Below are 23,506 nucleotides of genomic sequence, written 5' to 3'. Positions count from 1 at the left end.
AAAATAGAATTAAAAACATAAAAGGAAAAATAAAAATGGTTTGGAAACGGGCCTAATCTTTACTTAGTGGGATAATTATAATCAATAAGATCCTTTGCAATGTGATAGTTGTAATAAAATTGTTATAAAGACCAAGTTAATGTTGCAATAATGTAGTGCAATGAAACAAGTTGTTACTGATTTAAAAAGTAGATGAGGACAATGTTATCTGACCCAAATAATTGAAGTTACATCATACAAAATATTCCTCAAACTTTGAAGAGAAGAGACTTATGTAACTATATTTTTCAAAATTAGCTTCAAAATTGATTAAAAGAATAAGACATTTTTTTGTTTGGTTAAAATAACATGAAAATTGAATTTTGAACAATTTTGAAATGAAATGCATAACAATGATTTTGTGGTACAAAATGTTATTCAAGAAAACCAAACATTTAACTTTGACAGTACCAATTTCACACTAGCTTAGCTTTGCCACATAATTAATAACAGGTGATTTTAGTTTTTGTTATAGAAGATTAGGTAAAGTTTTTGTTTAGTTGTGAGACAATAATTCTGTTATGAGTTATCAATTGAAATTTTCATAAATTATTGTTATTATTATTTAAAAAGTAATTTATTGTGTGGAAAACGTGAGGAAGCAAGGAGGAAAGTTTGTGTGGGTGAGTGTATGGAGGGAGTGGGGAAGTGGGGTTTGAAATTGGGAGGAAGATAATGATAAATAAGAGAGGATGGTTAAAAAGAGAAAAGGAAAGTAGTGTTATTTCCTATTGATCCAACTTCACTTCACCGATTTAGAAATGGAAATTAAAAGAAAGAAAGAAAGAAAGAAAGAACGTAGGAATGATCGAAGCGGGTGAGTGAGTGAATACGTCATGGAGAGGAGGAAGAAGAAATATACTGGACTTGGTATCTGACAAGCAAACAACAAAAAGGGAAGGTCCCTCCATTTCCCCCAAATTCCCAATCCAATTCGCCAGCCAATCGCCGTCGCCCTCGGCTCGGCTGTTCTTTCGGCTACTTTTACTTCCACGTAGCACCGCGTTTTTCTCTCTCTCCGGCGTTTACCAGTCCAATTCACTCCCATCTTTCAACCCTTTTCTTCTCTCTCTCTCTCCCCCTCTCCCTCTCTCTTCCCAGCTTCCTTTCCTCAAACTTGGAGGCTGATTCATTCGCTAAACATCTCTTTTTCCCTTTTTCAATTTGGTAATTTTATTGTGGGATTCTCTTGATTTCATCGGGAAATTCTTCTTGCCGTTGCCGGTGGGATGTTTTAATGGGCTTGAGTCTCGATGAATCGTCTCCCTCAGTTTTTCTCTCCTAGGAACAAAAGAAAACCCATGGATCCCAGGAAAATTCCAGGGAAACCCAAGCTTGGCCGACTTAATGCGGCCAAGAATATTGATTATGATGCTCCTTCCTCGTCTTCTTCGCTCGAAGATTCTTCTGGGTCTCTTTACACTCGTTCCATGGAAAACCCCGATCCCTCCAGTTTTCGGATTAAAGGGCTTGACGGTGAAGTTGATCTCATATGTCGGACCCTAGGGCTAGCTGGCCCTGACGACTTTGCTATTCCGATGGAGGCTTGGGAGGCTAGAAAGGTTCGTTCATCTTCCGAGCTTCTACCGAGGTCGAGGCTGTATCCTATGGATACCTCTCCGAAGACAGAGGAGATTAGTGAGGATAAGGAAGATAAAGAAATTCAAGATGAATTATGTCGGAGGGTTAAGGATTCAGTTCGAATTAGCGTCGACCTTTCCAAGACAAAGACCGAATTTGCAGAGTTGAATGAACGCCGGATGGCTACTGCTACTGGATGTAGTTCGAGAAGTGGAATCAATGGTGCCCGGCCTCCTTTACTTAAGCCGCCGCCGTCCATGCGGCTACCAAATTTTGATAATGCTTACTCTACTTGGGACATTTTGAAAGGTTTTGCTCCATTAGTTGAGGATGAACATCAAGAGGAAGTAGGAGAACGTGTGGAACCTTTAGTTGAAGTAGAAGGAGAAGGAGAAGGAAATACAGTAAGGCCTGTGGAGAACGCATCGCTCATAGGGTCTTGGGGTTCCTTCACGACATCGAATGATGATGATTCTTCAAGCAGTACTACGGAGCCTGCAAATATTTCACCCAATATGAGAGTTAATCCCATTATCACATCCTGGGTTTTAGGCAGGCTTCTTGGGCGCGGTTCATTTGGATCAGTATACGAAGCAATTTCAGAGTACGTAGTGTTTCTTCTACCTTATTTTTGTCGGCAATGTTTGTTTGATTTTCTATGGGGTTCTTGTATATAGGATAAACTTGTCGCACGACTAATATGACTCTGGCATATCTGACCTGGGAATTTTCTGGTGGCTGATCTGATATTGTTTTTGCTGATGGGAATGGGACTCATCCTAAACGGGTCTGAATTTTTTATTAGTTGGAAAATTCATCTGTTTTTATTTCTCATTTTCAGGGATGGGACATTTTTTGCACTCAAAGAAGTTTCACTGCTCGATGAAGATAGTCAGGGAAGACAAAGTATCTATCAACTTCAGCAGGTGATTTACACTTGTTCATGACAATATTTTTGTTATGCTGTAAAGTTCAGGTTCTGTTTGATAGCAACTTTATGTTTTATTTTTATCTTTGTTAAGTAAACACTTAAATTCTTGGCCATATTTAGAAAATGAAATTAGGTTTTTTAAAAACTACTATTTTTAGTTTTTGAAAACTTGTTTTCTTTTTTTGTCTTTTTTTTTTGTTTTGGGAATTGGACTAAGAATTCAAACATTTCTTTGATGACGGCGAAAAAAGTATACTAAAGAAGTAGTTAATTCAAAAACTGAAAACTAAAAACGAAGTTGTTACCAAATGGGTCCTTGTTATGATTTGATATTCTCATCATCTTTTAATGAATGAAGTCTTTATGATCTTATTCTTAATCTGCTTTTCTCACTTCATTTGATTTGTCTTCCAGGAGATAGCTCTTCTAAGTGAGTTTGAGCATGAGAACATAGTTCAGTACTATGGCACACATTCGGTATTGGCCTTGATCCTAAAGAATTGAAATTATTACGCATTTATATATCATCTTTGGATGGTCCGAAAAAAAATATGCTTGATGAATTTAGTTAGATTTACTTTTAGTATTTATAAACTCTCTAGTATCTTGGTTGTAGTCTTTTAGCATATTCTTCATTTGAAATGAAATCCATTTCCTCCAATTCTGATCTTTCTCCTGGCTCTTTGATAACCCAATTCATTTTTAATTACGGTTGAGTAGACACATGGAGTGTTCAAATCAATGTTAGTCTCCACTGGAATCACAAACGGATTTGATACTTGCCTAAATTATTATTTGTACCATGATGCTTATGTTTTCTTTGTTTACTTTTCACCACAATTCCCCCCTTCTCATTGCATCTTCTTTGGCCATAATATTAAACTCAGGATCTCCAATCAATTGTATATGCTTCAAAAGCCTCATGTAATTTTATATAATTTATCTTCCATTGCCTAAAGTTAAGTTTCTACAATTCTTTACAAACTTGTCTGAAGTCAGTTTATTCAATGATAAAACTTACTTTTAGTGCATGCCGATATATGCTTTTCAATGAACCTGAGTGCGCACGCAAAACATAACCACATGTAGAGTCCAAATTCGAAAGTTACTTGGCTATCGTGATCTAAACCATCAACATACAAATTTTACATTGTTTGATACTTTTTTCTGCCAGCATGTGTAAAGTGGTTTGTTATACTAACTTGACATACCAATTGTCCGGCCTCGTCTTATTTTAATTTTCCATATTATTGGAAGTGTGTTGGTAGTTGCACTGATGGGCATTTGGAACGTGTATTATCATGACTGAAAATGAAAAACCACATGTTGGAGCACACATTAATCTAACCAACTTTCCTGCTCTCTTTAGATTTGAGCTTTAAATCAAGATATATTACGGATCCTTGCATGGCTATCTAGAATTTTCATTCATCAATTTTAGCTAATGGGCAATTAATTTACTTTAGGTTTCCTCTCTTTGGGCTAATTGACTAATAAAAATTTGAATATTCAATAGTTAATAATTTATTGATTTTATTTGCAGGATGGGTCAAAACTATATATCTTCCTCGAGCTTGTATCTCAAGGCTCCCTTATGAGTCTATATCAGAGGACAAGCCTTATGGATTCCATTGTTTCTGCCTACACAAGGCAGATCCTATCGGGTTTAAAGTATCTTCACGAGCGAAATGTGATTCACAGGTATACAAATGAATCTATTATGTAATTGTTTATGAATTATGCTTGTGAATGAAGTTGTTCGACATCCTATCCTATCTACCACTTACCAATACTAGACATTTTTATGTACTTTTTTTTAATAATTTATTTGGTTCAGTACACATATCATTATATACTATGATCGTAGCCTGAGACTTCTATGGATCAGTCTGCATTCATTGTGTTCATCTTTAATACCATTGCTGTGGATAGGAAGGGGAAATAAATCTTCAGTTGTCAACTCCATGCTACATTTTTTTTAGTTTTCCTAGTGAAAGAAGAAAACTCTTCACCATTTCTTGCGCCCTCTGATTTTTAGCATTATTTGATCTTCAGTTGGTCATATTGGAAGAAGCTGAATTCAATCCTCCAACAGTTCAAATTCCTTCTGAAATATAATTAACTCAACAGTGTTCTTATTTCTTAACATCCCAGTCTACCCAATTTTCTAAATTAATTTTGGAGATTTAAGAGTCTGTAAAACAGCATAACATAATGTCCTTTATCCATCAATGTTCCCAATGTTTAAAATTAAAACATTTTCTTAGTCGTCATATAGATGAAATCAAACATTTTTGGGGGAAATGAGGGGTGTGAGAGAATAACATTGGCCCACTTATGGGCTTATGGGGTAATTTCTGGTGATTTTTTTCTTGTAATAATGACACCAAATGTATTTTGACCAATCGGACATCTTCTTTTGTAGCCATTTAGTCCTGTGGGGATGTCATCCCCCTCTATCATATTTTCAGTTTTTTTTAAAAAGAATTCCTTGATCTTAAAGCATATGCAACAAATATATGCCCTGTATTGAAAATCTGTAAAATTCTTCTTGATGAGATTACATGTAGATTTTTTCTGTTTGTGTCAAAATAATATATCTCAAAACTTAATTATTTCAAATGTGTTTTTTTTTTCATTCCCTTTTTCTTTTTGAGTATTTAATTTTTTTATTGAGAAAAACCTCATATTTATTGCTCTCCTCTTAATGTATAACTATTTTATTTTTTTGATCGGTCGATTTATTTACTTTTTTCATAAAGGGATATTAAATGTGCTAATATATTGGTGGACGTGAATGGATCTGTGAAGCTTGCAGATTTTGGTTTGGCAAAGGTTTTCCCCAATCCACTTTACTATATCTGTTTTTGGTGTTTTTTTCGTGAGTTTCTTCCCTTAAAATCATTGTTTTTATACATTTCAGGCAACAAAATTGAACGATGTTAAATCTTGTAAGGGAACTGCGTATTGGATGGCACCTGAGGTTTGCCTTCTTCCTTGAAGTCTCATGCATCAGAAATATTCTTAATACACGTTCTAGTATTCTCATTCATCGCCCATCTGTTATTATTGTGATTTGTTCAGGTGGTTAATGGGAAGGGTCAAGGATATGGTCTACCTGCCGATATCTGGAGCCTTGGGTGCACAGTATTGGAAATGTTAACCCGAAAGCTTCCATATTCAGAATTTGAATCTGTACGTGTTACCTCTATTCTCCTCTGTCTACAAACTTTGTTTTTGCTGTTGGCTGTATTTCTAAGCTCACAGTTTGAACTGAAACTGAGATAATACAAGCTAAATGGTTTGAAGGTGGCCGAAAACTTGCCACGCTCAGCTTTCTCTTGTTCATCAGTGATTTCAAACTATTTTGTATGGTATGGTTGGAGATAGGACAGCCATTATTTTGTTTCTAAACTGCTTTCTTTTGAATTCAGCATATGCAGGCACTATTTAGGATCGGAAAAGGCAAACCGCCTGCAGTTCCTGAGTCTCTCCCAAAAGATGCACAGGATTTCATTCTGCAGTGCCTACAAGTTAATCCAAAGGACCGTCCTACTGCTGCTGATCTTTTAAATCACTCGTTTGTGAAAAGACCAGTCTCCAGTTTATCAGGGTTGGCATCTCCTTATAACAGGCCAGGCAGGAGGATTTAAACTTGTGAAGAATTGAATTTACAAGGTAGAAATTCTGACTTCGTCTGACACTAAAAATTACCATATTTGCATGTTTGTTATTTGTTCTCTATTTCATTGGGTTGAAATATATATATTATTTCCTATTCTCTCAGTTTCAATTGCTGAAAATAGACATATACGTCCAACCGACATGGTTATGTCTCGTTTAGTTGAATGGCTTGCTGAGGAATCAGGATCCAGTTCTGGTTCTTTGCACAATCTCGGCTGTAAAAGCTTGACTTGAGACATTTTTTTCTGTAATTATTGGAATTCAAGTGTAGAGGTTGATCTATACAATACAAGGGAGGGCAGGCTGGCATTGATGCAAGAATAGTTAAATGGAAGTGCTTCTAGTTATTGTTCGTTAGTTTCTTGGCTGATAACAGAGAACAAGAAGAATGTAATTTTGATGATTTAGCTTATGATTGTTTATTTTAAGTTGGTTTTGTTAATTTGCTTAGCTACTTTGCCTAATTTAGGCTAAGGTGTGTGTAACTGTACAAAAGAAGAAACATTGACACTACTTGTAAAAATTATAATATAGCTACTACGCCTGATATTAGGCTAAGTCACTTCATTTCTTTCCTTCTTTCCTTCTTTTCATTTTAAAAAAATATTTATGTGCCGTACGTTCGTTCCTCAACTTTGAACTTTGTCCAATTTTTCTTTTTAATCCGGTTTGACCATCTTCTATATCGAGACTTGAATTTTGGTCAAACTTGGACTTTCAAATTTGCTTTCTTGCATTTTGTTATTAATTTTTGAATGTTGCGTCGTCTTCCATCTTTAAAATTTAATATTTCCATATGCAAAGTATTATTATTATTATTGTTAGATTTCAGAGAATTTAGGTTTTCATCGGCTTATAAAAGTGGTCACAGGAATGCTTCAAACATACAGATAAGTAGATAGATTTGCACAAAAAAAACAATTAAAAAACTATATTGGAACACTAATCTTTTTTTGCTTTGTTGATGCTATATGACTTAGTTGAGTACACTCATGTTAATGTTAAATTTAAACCTTTAAATGCCAAGAAACAATATTTAAATTATATGAAAATGTTTTTTAATACCCAAAAAGAATATACTTAGATTGACCAATTTTAAAATCTGGAATGGAGTGTTTTAAACCAATAATTCACTTTACTAGACATAAATTTGGGTACCTAACCCTAACCTAACCTATTGCACACTTGATTTTTATTTTTTTTTTTAAAAAAAATCCTTTTAAAACCTCCAACAAAAATAAAAGGACAAAAACAAGGAATGAAATAAGAGGTCAAAGTCTATCTTGAGAATTGAATAGAAAAAGAACTAAAATGAGATAAATTTAACAACATAACAGACTATCCAGTGAACAACTCGATTCTCAACACAATAACATAAAGAGAAATGAACCTTCTCTAACTCACTTACTCATCAACACAACAATCTAGTCAAATGCATTCATTACCGAGTGAAATCAAAGAGTAGTTGTTAATCAAGTTTATGACCTTATTTAATATTTGGATAAATACGAAATGTGAACAAGCGCACCTAAAAGTGTTTAGAGAAAGAAGAAGATTGTAATACGTGGATATACGAAAGGCAATATGTTTGAGGCAGCCTTGCACGTGAAGGGGATTGAAGAATAGGGCCAGGACCCAATAAATCCATAAATGAATGATCCATAATATATGAATGAGGTATTAAGGCCCAAGTTGCGTATCCACATGGTGAGTTCATAGTGTCGATAGTTAGAAAAGAACTACCAAATGGAATTTTATATTTAACAGAAGCAAAAAGAAAAAGAAAAAAAGAAAAAAGAAAAAAGGAAAAAGAGAGAAATTCCCCGAAGCGACTCCACGCAAGTCTCAGCAGGCCAACATATCCCTCCGGAAAAGCGAGAGCGCTTGGCCTCGATCCTCCGCTCTCCTTCTCCGCCTTCTCCTTCTCCTTTTCCTTCTCCTCCTTCTTCTCCTTCTTCATCGTCTCTTCTTCTTAACTTCACAATTTACTTATTATTCCTTTGATTTCAATTTCACTTCTCTCTATCCTTCACCGCGCCTTCAATTCCCGGGGAATCACTTACCCATCCAGGTACGCTTCCTTCCAATTCTCTTTTGCCCGATCTCATTCTTCTGTTTCTCCCTCTCATTTGTTTTTCAATTCCTTTTTTCTGGTTTCTGGATCCTTTTTCTCATTGTCTCCGATGCCTGTTACTTCTTGGGTTCTGCCATTATTCGCCACACTGTGTTTCTTACTCACTTGTGTTGAATTCCACGTTTCCCCTTTTTTAGGGTTTCTTATTATTGGTTTATTTACTCTCTGTTTCCCCCCTCCCACGATTCGAGGTCTAATCGAAATCATTTGATTGGGCATCATAATCCCATATCTGCTTTCAGTTTTGAATGAACATTCTCTCAATACCTCTCATTGTTGGTTTTATTATTATGATTACTTTTATAATCCCAAAAGGTTGGTGTCTTGCATTTTTGGTTGTGCTAATTGCTTGGTGCTAACATACATTTAAACAATTGTTTACCGACCAACAACAATTCCAAGTCTTTACTTGACTACTGGCACCCTGATTTCTAGGAAGTTTTGGATATTTTTTATTCTGCCGGATTAGCTTTTCCTATTCTGGCCTGAAAATTTAGAGAGGTACGTAGTTTATGCAGATTTTATTCGACATAGTGAGACAACTCAAAGATCCGATCTTCTGACAATTAGAGTGAGAAATACTGTACCATAGTCTTTCAATATTAAATTTTGTTTAATGAATACTTGCTCCTGTTATGAGATTATAGAATCATACTGATTAAGTTAATGTACTGATGATTGGTTGGTTAGTGGAGGTCTTCTTCTTTTTTAATTTGTAAGGTACAAATAGGCCTGAAGTTTTTGGACTTGTGGGGCTAGAGCTTTATTTGTCTTATTTGGTTGGAAAGAAACCAGAGAGCTTTTTAAGATAAGTCTTCTATTCTAGAGATTTTCTTGTTAACTTACTCTGGGTGGAGTTATACTCACAAGAAACTCTTTTGTGACTGCAACCTTTTCACGATTGTTAACAACTGGAGAACTTTTTTACCATTCTTGTGGGAGGGGGGTCTCTTCACCCCTGATACGTAGGCTGTTTTTTTTCCCTTTTTTTTATTATTTCTTATTATTTTTATTAATGTTTTTTAATCAAAACTCGTTTTTATACAAATAAAAACGTCAATGAAATTAAGAAATAAAAAATTAAATTATAAATTTAGTCAATGAATTTTTAGGTTTGCGGGAAATAGATTCTTGAATGTTATATACTTGTCTGATAGGTCCCATTACTTCAATTATAAATTCCCGGACCTTTATCCTTTATTATAAATGACCCTAAACTTTTGATTTTGTGTTTAACAAGGATTAAGTAATTTTATGCTAAATAGTTTCTTAACCTATTGGATACAAAGTTGAAAGTTTAATGTTCTATTAGACACAAAATTCAATTTTCTCTAATAGATTTGTTAATTTTTTTTTAAAATGTTGAATATGTCAGTGATCTATTGATTACAAATATGAAAGTTCAGGATTTGACATTTTTTAAGTTCAAGGATATATAGCACACAGATTTGAAAGATCTTGTTTAAACTAAATACCTTTTAAAGTTCAAGAACCTATTTGATACAACCATGAAAGCATAGAGACTAAATATGTCATTTAACCTAGATGAAATGTGATGTAAATATATTGTTTTGTGAAGAAATATATAAACTATATGATTCAAACATATTTTAATTTCAAAATTAAGTAAATGCTCAAAAAGGTTAGAGCCTGTCTAAAGAAGTTCTTTCATATAATATTGTTCATTGAAGTGAAGGTAAGTGAAGGCCCACTGGATGAGAGTTTAATTCGATGCATACTCTTATATTCTTTCATCTTTCTCAAGGAAGGTTGTTTCTATCCAAGAAAGAAAAAAATGATGAATAGATTGATTTTCTCTCTTCCATGACCAAAGAACTTTGTTTCCAACACTACAATAAGAAAGTTATGATCTCATTCTCAGAAGCTTTCTCCTAGTTAAAAATGACATTGCATATAGACGATATGTGAGATAACTTATGCCATTTTTGTATATTTTTTGCAATGTATGGTATGAATGTATACTATACTACTATAGTCTATAGTGTTCTTCAGGTATATTGATGATCCGGTAATAATATTCTTTTTTATTGGGAAAGTGTGTAGGATTTATGTGTTAAGTTATAAATTAATACAGGTTTGTTTAGTTCCTTTTTTTTTTTTTTCAATTTACTTTTTCTCTTGATTAGAATGAAGTTGAGGACATGGTGAGAAAAACATGCTATCATTATCGTGAGTTTGATAATACTTTAATGATGAAAAATTACACAACATTTCGTGTTTCAGAAATGTTTGTAACTGCTCCCTCAAATATCTAAGGAAGCTACTCACATCTAATGCATTTCTTAGGGTATTGAAGTACTTTATTTTAATGCACTGGAACTTGTTTTTCCATCTATATAGGTGTTTTGGAGATGTAGATCTTGATTACATGACAATATTAGTATCATAAAATTTTTGGTTAAACAAATAAATTATCAAGCCAAGTAAACATTTCAGATTATATAACATGGTTTTGTTAACTTGGTAATAAACATTAATTTCAAACTCTGTCATCATGGATTTCTCCTTTTAGATTATTAGTTCATTGGTAACTAGGTTTTTGATCTTTGCCTACGTATGGGAGTTTCGAAGAGTTAGAGTTAGTGTTGTTAGTGGCAGAGGAACACCACCTAGATCATGTACTTTGGAGTATGATTTTCCATGGTTTGTTTGGAGTTATTTTTCCCTTTGAGGTGTTTATATTTGAGTTCACTGGCACAGAGCTTACAATGAGATGATTGAGGAGTTCCTTCTCCATGCACCCTTTCAGAACAAATGGAGACTTTTGTGACAAGCTAGGATGCTTGCTTTGTTTTGGGGGTGAGGGAATAAAATCTTTAGAGGAGAGAAGGATCCCAGTGTCAGGTCTCATTTTGTCTGTTGAGATCAGTGGGTGAAATCTTTTTGTAATTATTCGTTCGGACTTATTTTGCTTCATTTGAGATAATTCTTTAGTAAAGCTCCCTTTAGTGGGCTTAATGTTTTTGGATACCCTTGTATTTTTTTTATCTGTTCTCAATGGAAGTTTGGTTTACCGTCAAAATAAAAAATAAAAGAAGAAAAATGAGACAGTGTGACTATGAAGTATAAACATGGACACAGTTACGGATACGAGATATGAATATGATAGGATCTTGGCGATGCCAATTTCTGGAAAACTAACATATGGGTACATTTGGGATTCATGTCCTTTCGTTTTCTTCCTTACTGAACTTCAATATTGTGACAACCCTAAACACAATATTGTGGTTTTTTTCGGGTTTTTTTTTTTTTTTTTAATCTTTTTTTAAGTGTTTCATCTTTATTTTTTAAAATTCTAACTTAAAAAATCCATTTGAATTTTGATATGAGCTGAGTTGATGGGAGATAGCATTGTCCCTCAACAAATCTTTTAAAGATTCGTGTATCTGAAATTCAAAAAAGAAAAGAAAGAAAAAGCGAGATACACAGTCACGTATCCGACACATTTCAAGGCGTATTTGGACGAATCCTTATCATATACGTATCCGATACTAGTTCTCTCACTCACTTAACAAATCTTTGCTCCATAGGTGACTGATTATTGTGTTTGAATAAGCAATTGTGCTATATATGTTATATTTGATGGAGTTTATTGTGGCAGGACTATTGAGGTATAATTTTTTCTTCTTTTGATATTCGTTACTGTGTGTCAACTTTCGTGCACCTTGACTAATCTCACGGGACAACTTTTCTGACCTACCACATTTTTCTGTCAAGAAAACTCATAGGAAATTAATTCCTTGGTAGATGGTGGTTATCATGGATTGAACTCACGACGTTTTAATCATTTATTAAGACTTTGTCATATTTTTTACCACTAAGGCAACCGAGGATGGTTATTGAGATAGTTGAGACTAAAAGATTGAATGTGGCAAAAATTTTATTTATTGTTTTGTTTTTCTGGAAATGGTGATTCATAGATGGCGTGAATTCGAAGTCTCTTTTAGTTTAGGGGGTTGGCCACTCAGATGGAAAGGGACTGGAATTAGACAATTATTCTTCTAAAAGTTCAAACGTTTTAATTATCTTCGCAGGTCATTAGGTTGAGGCATTTTTCTCAAGACTGTAAAAATTGAATCTTTTTTAGTTGGTTCAGTTCCATAACTTGTTTTTGGAGAATTTTTTTAATTTTATTTTATGAGGAATGGATATTGTGCATGTAAGGTTTGATGTTCTCTTGTTTCAGTCGCACCTGCTTCATCTTGTGCTTGACTATGGTTTTTCCTTCCTGTTGCATTCCATGTCATTCTATTATTTGTTTTTCTTCCAGTGCTATTATTTATTTGGTATGCAATTTAAGTCCAAAAGCTGAATTTACTAGTAAATGCTTATCAAGACTTAGAAATTTTATGGTACTGATTTTCCATTTTGATGCCCCCATTCCCCCTCCCCAAATGATTTCAGGTACAATTTGTGAATGGCTATGAAAAAGATGCAGAGCAACTCTGACTCTAGACGTTCTAGGGCAAACTCATATACATTGCCATCTAGTACATTGAAAGTTGCTAAAAATGTTTACCTCAAGAAAAAGAACTGCAAAGGGTCAGAGAAAAAAGAGTGGGAAGATGCTACTTGCTCAGTCTGTATGGAGTTCCCTCACAATGCTGTACTTCTTCTTTGTGCATCATATAATAAGGGTTGCCGGCCTTATATGTGTGCAACTGGCCGCCGATATTCAAATTGTCTCGATCAATACAAGAAAGCCTACACAAAATCAACATCAACTCAAAGTTCAGAACTATTGAATTTGCCGGTTGAAAATGTAAGCTTCAATTTGGACGCAGGGCAGCCAAGTGAAAAGGTTAATGTGCCAGAGCTGTTATGTCCTCTTTGTAGGGGACAGGTTAAAGGCTGGACAGTGGTGGAACCAGCACGGAAGTATCTTAATTCTAAGAAGAGAAGTTGCATGCAGGATAATTGCTCATTTGTTGGACGTTACAAGGAGCTGAAGAAGCACGTTAGAGCAAAGCATCCATTAGCACGACCCCGCCAAGTGGACCCTGTGCTTGAAGAGAAGTGGAAGAGATTTGAGCATGAGAGGGAGCGTAGTGATGTGATCAGCACGATTAGATCATCAATCCCTGGGGCTGTTGTTTTAGGGGATTACGTGTTAGAACCTAACCAAAGTGGTTTTTATAGTGAGTACGATTCTGATATGGACGATAATTTGGATGATGATGCTTTCTTTTCCATGGACGCATTTGGTTTAGGACGGGATGGTGGTTTGTTTTCTCGCAATAGATATCATAGGGACTACAACAGGGCAGATGAGATTGATTTTGGGATGCATCGTGCTGCAGGTCTTGGTTCTACCGCAACTGGTGGGCCAGGGCGTGGTTTCCGCAGAATTATATTTGGGAGGTCAAGGCGGCCAAGACAAAGAGGAGGACTTAACAGACTTCCATAACTTATTATGTAGGAAAGAAAGTGGAAAGAGTGGGAGTTAGGGGACAAGGAAGCAAGCTTTTATTGATATAGGGCATGTATATTCTCTTAAAACTATTCTTGTAATGGAGGTCTGTCCGCATTATTTCTTCGGTTAGAAGTCGTATACCCACTCTGTTCACGGTGCATAGCTCTTTTGTAGTGTTTTTTTCTTCTTTTTCCTTATTAATAGTCAAGAATTTGGTTTTAACAGCCAAGTCTTGAGTGTTCTTTTCTCCGCCGGCTTTCGGGGGAATAGGCATTGGGATTGTTAGAGATTTTAGCTTGGAAATCAGGAAAGAAGGTATATCAGCAGTGAAGCTACTCCTGAGCTGCTTTGATTTGTTATCGTCATTTGAAGATTGACATTGACCGACCAAACAGATCACGACAATGGAACAATTTATTATTATTTTTTTTTCTGATCCCTTGTGTTGTTAAATAACATTTAATATTTTTATGGTTCTTTGGATGTTCCATTTTTGTTTTCCTTGATTCCATGCTCTGCTTTGCACTTGAACTATACCCCATTGTGGCATGGCCTTGCCATTCACATTCATTCCACCACTAAATCCCGATTCAAAAATATTTGACTGCATTTATCCTTTTTGTAACCCACTTGGTTCGTGTCTTGTGGTAAACTCTTCAATTTTAATTTTTTAAGATTTTTTTCTGTTTTATAGTTTGATTTAGTTGCAAGAAGACGAGTGCAGCCTTTTTATTCATACTTCAGAATTATTTTTTAGTGTAAATTTTTCATCAAATCTTTGTTTGTACTTCGCTTGTAAATTATGTTAGGTATCTTATATTTGTGTAAATATATAAACCCCATTATCATGACCTCAACAGTTAGCATGGAATTTTATTTCTTGGACAGGTGTGTGAAAGCACAAATCTAAGTTGTATTCGTGTAACATTGTATGTTAATATCATAACATGGATTCATGTACTAAATCTATAGTCGACTAACTTGGCAGACTAATCCAAATATTACAGACATGAATGCATGTCTCTAAGTTGGCAGTACGACACAAGCCTCATTACTCATTAGGTTTTATTCATGTGACTTCTAGTTTAAGTCATGTGTGGTTCAAGTAGTTTGTACCAATATAGACAGTTGCAAGATTTGTATTTGCAACTCCATCTAGTTGGATTGGAGTGAATAGAAGAGTGATAAAATGTTGTGCTAACTAATTGAGACTGCTTATATAAAGTTAGCGAGTGAAAATTTTGCGACATGCATTTCTTACGTGGTAAAAGAGACTTGGAAGGTAGTAGAGATATAATCCCTTACCATTTGATAGAAAACACTCCGCCAATGAAAAAGAAGTTATGTTTGATGGTGGAAAAAACAAGCAGCAAAAACAAAACCCACATAACCACTCTTTAGTATTAAACGTCAGAAGTCAAAAGATACACAACCACCCCATAAGGAGTTGTAAAAGAAACACTTTTTCCTTCCACCCAAATCATCCACATACACAAAACACTTCATTTTGGTCCTTCACAATCAAGGTCCAATCGACACACAGCAAGTGTACATTCTAACAGAATTGAAGGCGTGGAGAAAAACAAGGGACTGAACACAAATGGCGGATCTGACTATCTCACCATCAGCCATTTTCATCCTCAATCCTCACCACTGCGTTTACAGCCCTTTGATAACTCTCCCAGTAAACTCTTCAATTTCCTCTGAAAACAGAAACACACATTAATCAATAATAACCATACTAACAAAGCATATATGTAATATTTAATTAAGAACAATCAAATGGGTACTCAATTCATATTGAATCACATGTTCAATGCAATGAAAAACTTACAAATATGGAAGAACCCGATCTTGAAGTGCTTTTCTTGTTGCTTCTTCCACCTAAGCACTTGGGCCGGCATGGCTGATCCACAACCTCTGTTCTCTCTTCTCTCATCATCCCAACTCGTTCATATCTCCACCGTTGCAACGCCCGTCTCGATGGCATCCGCCGCACTGTTGGCGCTTCTGATCGGACCTTCCATTTCCATTTCTGTCAGCAAGTAACAACGATTTTCATTTTTTTTTTTTTTTTTGAAAAACTTTCACAAATCACAATTCACAAATAAACAAAAGGGTAAGGAAATGTTGCCTTGGATTTGGGTTTGGGAGATTGGGTGTTAGAGGAATGAACATTTCTGAGGTGGCGAGAGTAAGCGAGAAGCTGAGCCCGGCGGTCGTAGCCCGTAGAATTGGGGGTTTTGCGAAGAGAAGGCTTTGGATTGCTGTTGTTGTTATTGTTGTGGGGAACAATTGGGGTTTTATGGGGATTACTGTTTTGTAATTTGGGAGATTCAACGTAGACAGTGATGATTACTTCTTGTTTCTTGGGAAGTGTTTGGTAGTTGTTTGTGTGGCTCTGCATTTCTCGGCTTTGCATGGCATCGGGTTTGATTATTGAATCTCTTTTTCTCTGAAGAAGAAGAGGAAGACGAAGAAGATTGTAGAGAATGAATTGTGTTTTAATGAAAATGGTGACAAAAAAGAAAGAGAGTGAATCGTAATTGTGGAATTGCTAAGTTTAGATACGATGTTGATATGCATGAAAAATTGCCTTAAACGACAAATACAGCCAACTATGCAGCAACTCAATACGAGATCGCTGCTTTGCTTGCAAATGCTAATGTTAGATGGGCTTCCTCATGGCCCAATCTTTTCTTAACTCTACAATTAAAGAAAAAATAGATAACAATCATAAAATCATAAAGGATCAAATTTAGTATCACAAACCAAAAATATCCAATCTGAAAATTATTAAAATTTTTGCCAAAACCTGTTACACAATTTTTTAGCCGTTTATACCCATATTTCCCAAATATCACACCGTCACATTGTATTTACAAACTTTTTAGAAAATATTAACTAATTTATCATATTTACGGGATTGACAAAATTTTTCCAATATCTCCTAAATATATGTCTATAATTCATAATAAATTTTCAGATTTTTAGTATTTAAATTAAATTAATTAACATTTATTTATTTAATTCATAAAACTTAGGTTTAATAAAGATTTCCACTTGTTAAAAATTTTCAACTGTTTTTCTCATTTATTGGATTTCATAATATTTTGAATTAAAATATCATGAAATCTAATCATTCATTTATATTTTAAATTATTTTTAAAAAATTTATTAGATAATAGATCATTATTTTAATTTATATTTCAAATTCTACACTTATTTTGATTGATTTTTGTTTAAAAATTAATTTATTGTGCCTCTTTTATTAAAACATTTTGCAAACAACCTTCAAATTTGGTAAATCTTAACTAAAGCTATTTTGTTAGTAGACAAGATTGCAACAATTTCTAATAATGACAAATATATATACAAGATTTTCAAAATTGTTATATTTAAAACAATTTATTAAATAATACATAATATTTATCTCTAATAACAATTTGAATTTAAAATTTAATATATATTTTTAATAACAATTTGAATTTAAATTTTAGGATTTAATTATGCCATTTTTGCAATTAGTTTAATCTTCTTTTTTTAGGTTTTAGAGAAAAGAAAAACAGATTAAGAGAGGGGCAGCCGACAAGAGACAAACACGGTGTAACACAAAAATTTTTTCTTGTAAACAGGAGAGAATGACTCAAATGAATCTCAAATGATGCGTAGCTAAGATGTATATAAGTTTTGAATTCTATGGTATAATTTCATAATTTCATCTTTATTATAAAATCAACAATGCTTCCCTTTTCAACTAGAAGCTTTCGGTTATGGTTGTTCCAAGGTGTAGAGCCAAACTCTTTGATTGAATGTATCTCAATTTTGCAATTATCCATTTCAAATAAATTGCATCTTTTGGACTTTAAAATAAATTTTAAATTTTTCAGGCATGAGGTGGAGCTTCCCACTAATGACAACTTTGCTAATCTTTATGTTTGTTGGAGAAAATTTTTTATGTAACATATGTTATTTTAATTACCGTGTATATGGGGTTTAGGTGAATAATTGTACTTTTCATATTGGATAGAGACATTTGAGAGATTGTTTCATTTATTTATTTTTTTAACTTTTATGTTTTGTTATTCTAACAATTTAAAATTATTTTTGCTATTTTTCCAAAGTACAACTTATATTTTGCTATTCTCCTTGACAACCTAAGAAAAAATCTAAAATTAAAAATTAAAAAATTGGACCTAATTCAAAAGGTTTTCACGAATGATTTAATATATTTACGATACTACATAAAAATCAAGTTAAAATTTTTCATAATTTCTAACATTACAAAAAAATGTAAATCTTCAAAAGTATCAAATAGTTTCCCATTTTCAAAAATTTTAAAATCCATAAAAAAAAACTATTAGAGAATTAATTTCTTTCCTAATTTGTCTTAAAAAATTGTTTTACAAAATTTAACCTAAATTTCAAATATATTTGAACAATTGTAGATTTAAGTTGTTAAATAGTATATACTTTTTACTTGTGGACTTTTACATTTAGTCTTTTTGTAAACATATATCTAATATTATATAATAATGACAAATTGTAAAATCTATGTTTACAACACATTAACAAAAGAATTTAAACTACCTAAATGGCATGTTTTCATAGTTGAAAATTAAAATGTAAATATATAAGTTCAATCGGAGTGTAATAATTTATTTCTTTATATTATATATATTAAAAAAAAATTTACTTTTATAAAAAACAAAAACATATTTCTAATAAAAGTTTATAACTAGTACAAATTTTTTTTTACCAGAAATAACAATCTTTAGCAAAAAAAAATTAAAAAGGAAGTGCGATACCTAGCACTTTTAATTGCACTTTTAATTATCAACGAAGAAAACTAAAAAAAAAGTGAAGTAGTACAAAAGTTATACCTAAAATCAAACAAAAAAAAGATATAAATTTGTCACTTTGTCATGGTTTACCATAGTGATTTCTTTGTTAAGTTATATGGTAGTTAGATTAAAGTGTGATTTTGTTTTTTTTTTTTTTTAAATAGTGGTGTGTGATTTTTAAAAAATGTTCCTTTTATTTAAGGTGGATGACTTTTTAAATACTTTTTTTTTATTAATGTGAAGTACATATAAGTTAGAAATAAAATATGATGTTTTTTTTAAAAAAGATCTTTGTTATAAAATTTGATATATATATATATTTTAAAGAAATCTCTTCTAACGTGTATTTGATTTTTTTACAAATAAATTTTGGATTTTTATAAATCTCTTCCTCACGTGAAGTTTAGAAAATCTTACATTTTAATTCTTAATAACTTTTTCAATTTTAGAAAATCTTATATTTATTTTAAGTTTCCGGTCTGTATTTTGATTTGTTGGTATATTAGAATTTTAGCAACCTTTTATCTAAATTTTAAATGTGAGGCTAAATAAGAAGAAAAATAAGAGTTTATTATTATTATTTTGATAGAACTAAGACATGCACAGCGGAAAAAAGAATTGAATTTCTACTCTAATTGCCACAATTAACATGTGACCCTAAACTAATCAAGTTAGGGTTTTAGGAAATATTACCTTTGAAGCTTTCAAAAAACTTTGATACCTTCTTGTCAATTCAAACCGAGACCACCACTAGTACTCAACTACTATCCTCTTGGACAAAGAACCGGGTTGTGGGACCCAATTTGGTGTAGAAAGAAATGGAGATAAAATGGAGATAAAATGGAATTGGAAGGTAGAAATTTTTTTCTTTTGTTGAGATGTTGGAGGATAATAAAAAAAAGGCAAAAGTCTTCAACCATTTGAAAACTCTCCTATTTATAACCTAATTACATGCAAAAATGCATGTAATTAATTTGCCAAATCTCAACACTTAATGTTCCACTAACAATTAGTGGAACTTAGTGGGCTAGGTGTCTGTATCTCATATAGCCACATATCCCACTAAGAGTTAGTGGGATTATCTAACAAAATGTTGGATTTTCACACTAACTTAGCCCAAGGGTAAAATGGTCATTAGATATTTCAAGTCAAAAGTCAAACTTTGACTTTTCTTAGTCAAAAGTCAATATTTTGACTTTTTACCATTTTGTCCGTCTTGACTAATTCCAACCTCCCGAGCATGAATCCGCAATCATACTTATAGTATGTAAAACATAAAGCTCTATTTCTAATTAGAAGACTGACGAATATATCACTATATTTGTCGGTTTCTCTTTCTTCTCCCAATTCGACTTATTTCATCACACTGTTCTAAGTTTAATCCATATGAGTTAGCAGCGGAACCTAATGGACCTATAGATCATGGGCTCCAACGATTCAAGATTAACTAGCTGAACTCTTTTAGACCGAGTTAATCAACATTCGTTAACTAACGGGTCATTCCACTAAAGTCTCGTAGTTGCACTCCCCTCACTATAGATATATTTGTGTCCATTTGATAAAACCATAATCAGTAAGTTAATCCTTCACAGGTTGCTCGTAATCTTGGTTGGGTCAAAATACCGTTTTACCCCCAAGATTACATCTTGCTCCTTAAGTCCCACTAATCCACTATTGAACAATTGGTTTAAGTTTCAACCTATAAACTTAATCCTTCTCGGGTCAATGAGAGGCTGGGGCCCCTTGTTCAAGACTTGGATTTAGTGCTTAAGAGAACAACCTATCTACTAACACTAAAGCGGGTAGGAGTGGATTTCATCTTGTACCCTATGTTCCCAGCTATCCACCCGATCTTACTCCTGAAATGGGAGGCTTATTGGGCCAACGCTGATGACTTGCCCTCACCTATGCAGATCTAAGGATAATCTGGTGTGAACAGGAGTTCACAGTTAACTCAGGATTAAGATTAAGTTACCTAGGTCATCAATAATCGAGATCATCAGTTTTAAACAGTAAACGGTGTTATAACGTAAAAATGACTAATTCATGGTTCAGTCTTATGTAAACATTTTACATAGGATGCCCCCACTTTCATGTCTCTACATGAACGATTCAGGATCACCTCGTTTGTACTACAAAGTGGGCCGCATTCATAGTTTCTCTAAATAAGGCGCCCAACCTTTATTCATATACTATAGACTATTTAGGCTATATATACTCGAACTTGATCCATGTTTATGTTTACACGTAAAGTTTAAGTTTATTCAAAACATAGACTTGGAATTTGGTTTATTGGATTTAGGATTATAATATTTAATTTCTCAATAACAACTTTATTGAAACAGAATATGATTTACAAACTACGAGTTTTAGGACAAAAAATTCCAACAAACTCCCACTTGGACTAAAATTCCTAGTGGTATATGAGAGAATATAACTAGGGCACATGGCCAATAAGTCTCCCACTTGTCCTAGTTTACAAACATCGTAGACCTAAACTGTGTAGGTGACCCTCAAACACTTTAGCCGTGAGGGCTTTTGTAAAAGGATCAGCAATGTTTTGCTGAGAAGAAATCTGGGTTACTACAACGTCACCACGATGTACAATTTCCCTGATAAGATGGTACTTGCGTTCAATATGCTTTCCTCTTTTATGGCTTCTAGGTTCTCTTGAATTTGCAACTGCACCACTGTTGTCACAGTATAAAGTGATTGGTAGATGCATATTTGGAACGACTTCCAAATCTGTCAAGAATTTTCTTAGCCATACTACTTCTTTTGCTGCTTCACAAGCCGCTACGTATTCAGCTTCCATTGTGGAATCAGCTATACAAGTTTGCTTTATGCTTCTCCAAACTACTGCTCCTCCATTTAGAGTAAATATTGATCCTGATGTAGACTTTCTAGCATCTTTATCAGTTTGGAAATCTGAATCAGTGTATCCAGTAAGGATCAGATCCTTTGTACCATACATGAGCATGTAGTCTTTTGTTCTTCGAAGATATTTTAGAATGTTTTTAACGGCTGTCCAGTGATCACGTCCAGGATTGGATTGATACCTACTGACCATCCCTACTGAGTAGCAAATGTCAGGTCTAGTACATAACATTGCATACATTAAACTTCCAACAGCGGAAGCATAGGGAATATTTCTCATATCCTCAACTTCTTGAGGTGTCTTAGGACATTGTTCCTTTGACAAATGAATTCCATATCTGTACGACAGCAGACCCTTTTTGGAATTCTGCATTTTATATCTAGACAACATTTTGTCTATGTAAGATGCTTGAGACATGGCTAGTGTTTTGTTCTTACGGTTTCGAACAATTTGGATTCCGAGAACGTATTGTGCATCTCCCAGATCTTTCATTTGAAATTGCATAGCTAGCCATTTCTTGATATCAGTAAGATATCCTACGTCATTTCCAATAAGTAGAATATCATCTACATATAAGACTAAAAATGCTATAATGGAATTGACGACCTTTTTGTAAACACAAGGCTCGTCAACATTTTGTTCAAAGCCATAAGATTTGATCGCAGTATCAAATCTTATATTCCAGGATCTAGAAGCTTGTTTTAATCCATAAATGGATTTTTTAAGCTTACAAACCTTTTGTTCTTGATCTTGTTCTATAAACCCCTCTGGTTGAGACATATAGATACTCTCTTCAAGATTACCATTCAAAAAAGTTGTCTTGACATCCATCTGCCAAATTTCATAATCATAAAAAGTGGCGATGGATAAGAGTATTCTAATTGACTTTAACATGGCAACGGGAGAGAAAGTTTTCTCATAGTCTACTCCCTCTCTCTGGGTATAACCCTTTGCCACAAGTCGAGCTTGAAAAGTCTGTACTTTACCGGCTTGGTCTCGTTTTCTCTTGTAGATCCATTTACAACCAATAGGTCTTACATCATTTGGTTGATCTACTAGAGTCCAGACAGAATTAAAGTACATAGACTCCATTTCAAGGTCCATGGCTTTGATCCATTGGTCACGATCTACATCTTTCATTGCCAGTTTATAGGTTAATGGATCCTCTATGCCATCGTCAGGTATGACGACTTGAGTTTCAATTAAACCCAAATAGCGATCAGGCTAATGAACAACCCTCCCACTAAGGTTATATATTGATAAAATGATTGATTATGTCTAAAAGTTTTTATAAGTGTTATAAAATAAATTAGACTTTTAAAATCAATAACGAAGATTAAATGCATGCTCACTTAGGTTAAACATATCTTACATTTTTCATAGAAATAGGTCGATATCTTGTAAAACTTGTTACAAGAGGCTCACCTGGTTCAATCTTGTCAACAAGTCAGATAAGATGACTAAGGCTCGAGGTTCTTAAGCTGATGGTTTACGGAAATCTTTTGAATTAAGATAGATCGAGAAAAAATGTTCTGAACATTTTTTTTAATACTTGGTTCTCTATTTTTAAAAAGAATATTTTATTTTCATATTGTTAAGAGTACTCCTACGTCTAAATCACGTATTAGCAACTTCTAATTTATAATTAATTTTAAAAAGTCCAATTTTTAATTTATACAACTTGAATAAGTTCTAGCAAAATTTAAAAACACTTAAATTATACAACTTAAGAATTTTCCTCATCTCCCTCTACGACATCATCACCTTGTCGTCGTCGTCGCCGTCGAATGCGTCTACGATTTGTGTCGGCAATATTTAAACGTCGAGTCCGCTGAAAATGTTGGTCTATATCTCCCATGACTTCGTCATACACTGGTCTAAAAATTTCAAAATTGTTTTCCATGGAGACTCGACGTACGTCTTCAACAAAATTATTATGAACGATTGTAAATAATATAATTAAAAAATGTTCATGCTTGTA

General features: G+C 33.7%; 3 protein-coding genes across 3 annotated transcripts; 2 read left to right on the top strand and 1 right to left on the bottom strand.

Moving 5' to 3' along the window:
- Positions 1 to 728: 728 nt before the first annotated feature.
- On the top strand, positions 729 to 6,806 carry LOC101218538 (mitogen-activated protein kinase kinase kinase 1). Its single transcript, XM_011656885.2, has 9 exons — positions 729 to 2,224; positions 2,462 to 2,546; positions 2,966 to 3,028; positions 4,095 to 4,252; positions 5,314 to 5,386; positions 5,475 to 5,534; positions 5,636 to 5,746; positions 5,986 to 6,229; positions 6,339 to 6,806. Exons 1-8 carry the CDS (start codon positions 1,293 to 1,295, stop codon positions 6,202 to 6,204), a joined length of 1,701 nt encoding a protein of 566 aa, XP_011655187.1. The 5' UTR covers positions 729 to 1,292; the 3' UTR covers positions 6,205 to 6,229; positions 6,339 to 6,806.
- Positions 6,807 to 8,009: 1,203 nt separating this feature from the next.
- LOC101213823 lies at positions 8,010 to 14,337 on the top strand. Its single transcript, XM_004140331.3, has 2 exons — positions 8,010 to 8,306; positions 12,795 to 14,337. The coding sequence occupies exon 2, from the start codon at positions 12,808 to 12,810 to the stop codon at positions 13,795 to 13,797; it is 990 nt and encodes a 329-aa protein (XP_004140379.1). The 5' UTR covers positions 8,010 to 8,306; positions 12,795 to 12,807; the 3' UTR covers positions 13,798 to 14,337.
- A 796-nt stretch (positions 14,338 to 15,133) lies between these two features.
- LOC101218772 lies at positions 15,134 to 16,355 on the bottom strand. The gene is made up of 3 exons (XM_004140275.3): positions 15,938 to 16,355; positions 15,638 to 15,838; positions 15,134 to 15,506 (listed from the first exon to the last, which is right to left on the bottom strand). The coding sequence occupies exons 1-3, from the start codon at positions 16,223 to 16,225 to the stop codon at positions 15,444 to 15,446; spliced, it is 552 nt and encodes a 183-aa protein (XP_004140323.1). The 5' UTR covers positions 16,226 to 16,355; the 3' UTR covers positions 15,134 to 15,443.
- Between the last annotated feature and the right edge of the window lie 7,151 nt (positions 16,356 to 23,506).

This window comes from Cucumis sativus, chromosome 5 (genome assembly GCF_000004075.3).
Source record: "Cucumis sativus cultivar 9930 chromosome 5, Cucumber_9930_V3, whole genome shotgun sequence".
In the NCBI taxonomy this organism is placed as follows: domain Eukaryota; kingdom Viridiplantae; phylum Streptophyta; class Magnoliopsida; order Cucurbitales; family Cucurbitaceae; genus Cucumis; species Cucumis sativus.
This window is presented reverse-complemented; position numbering and strand designations above follow the sequence as displayed.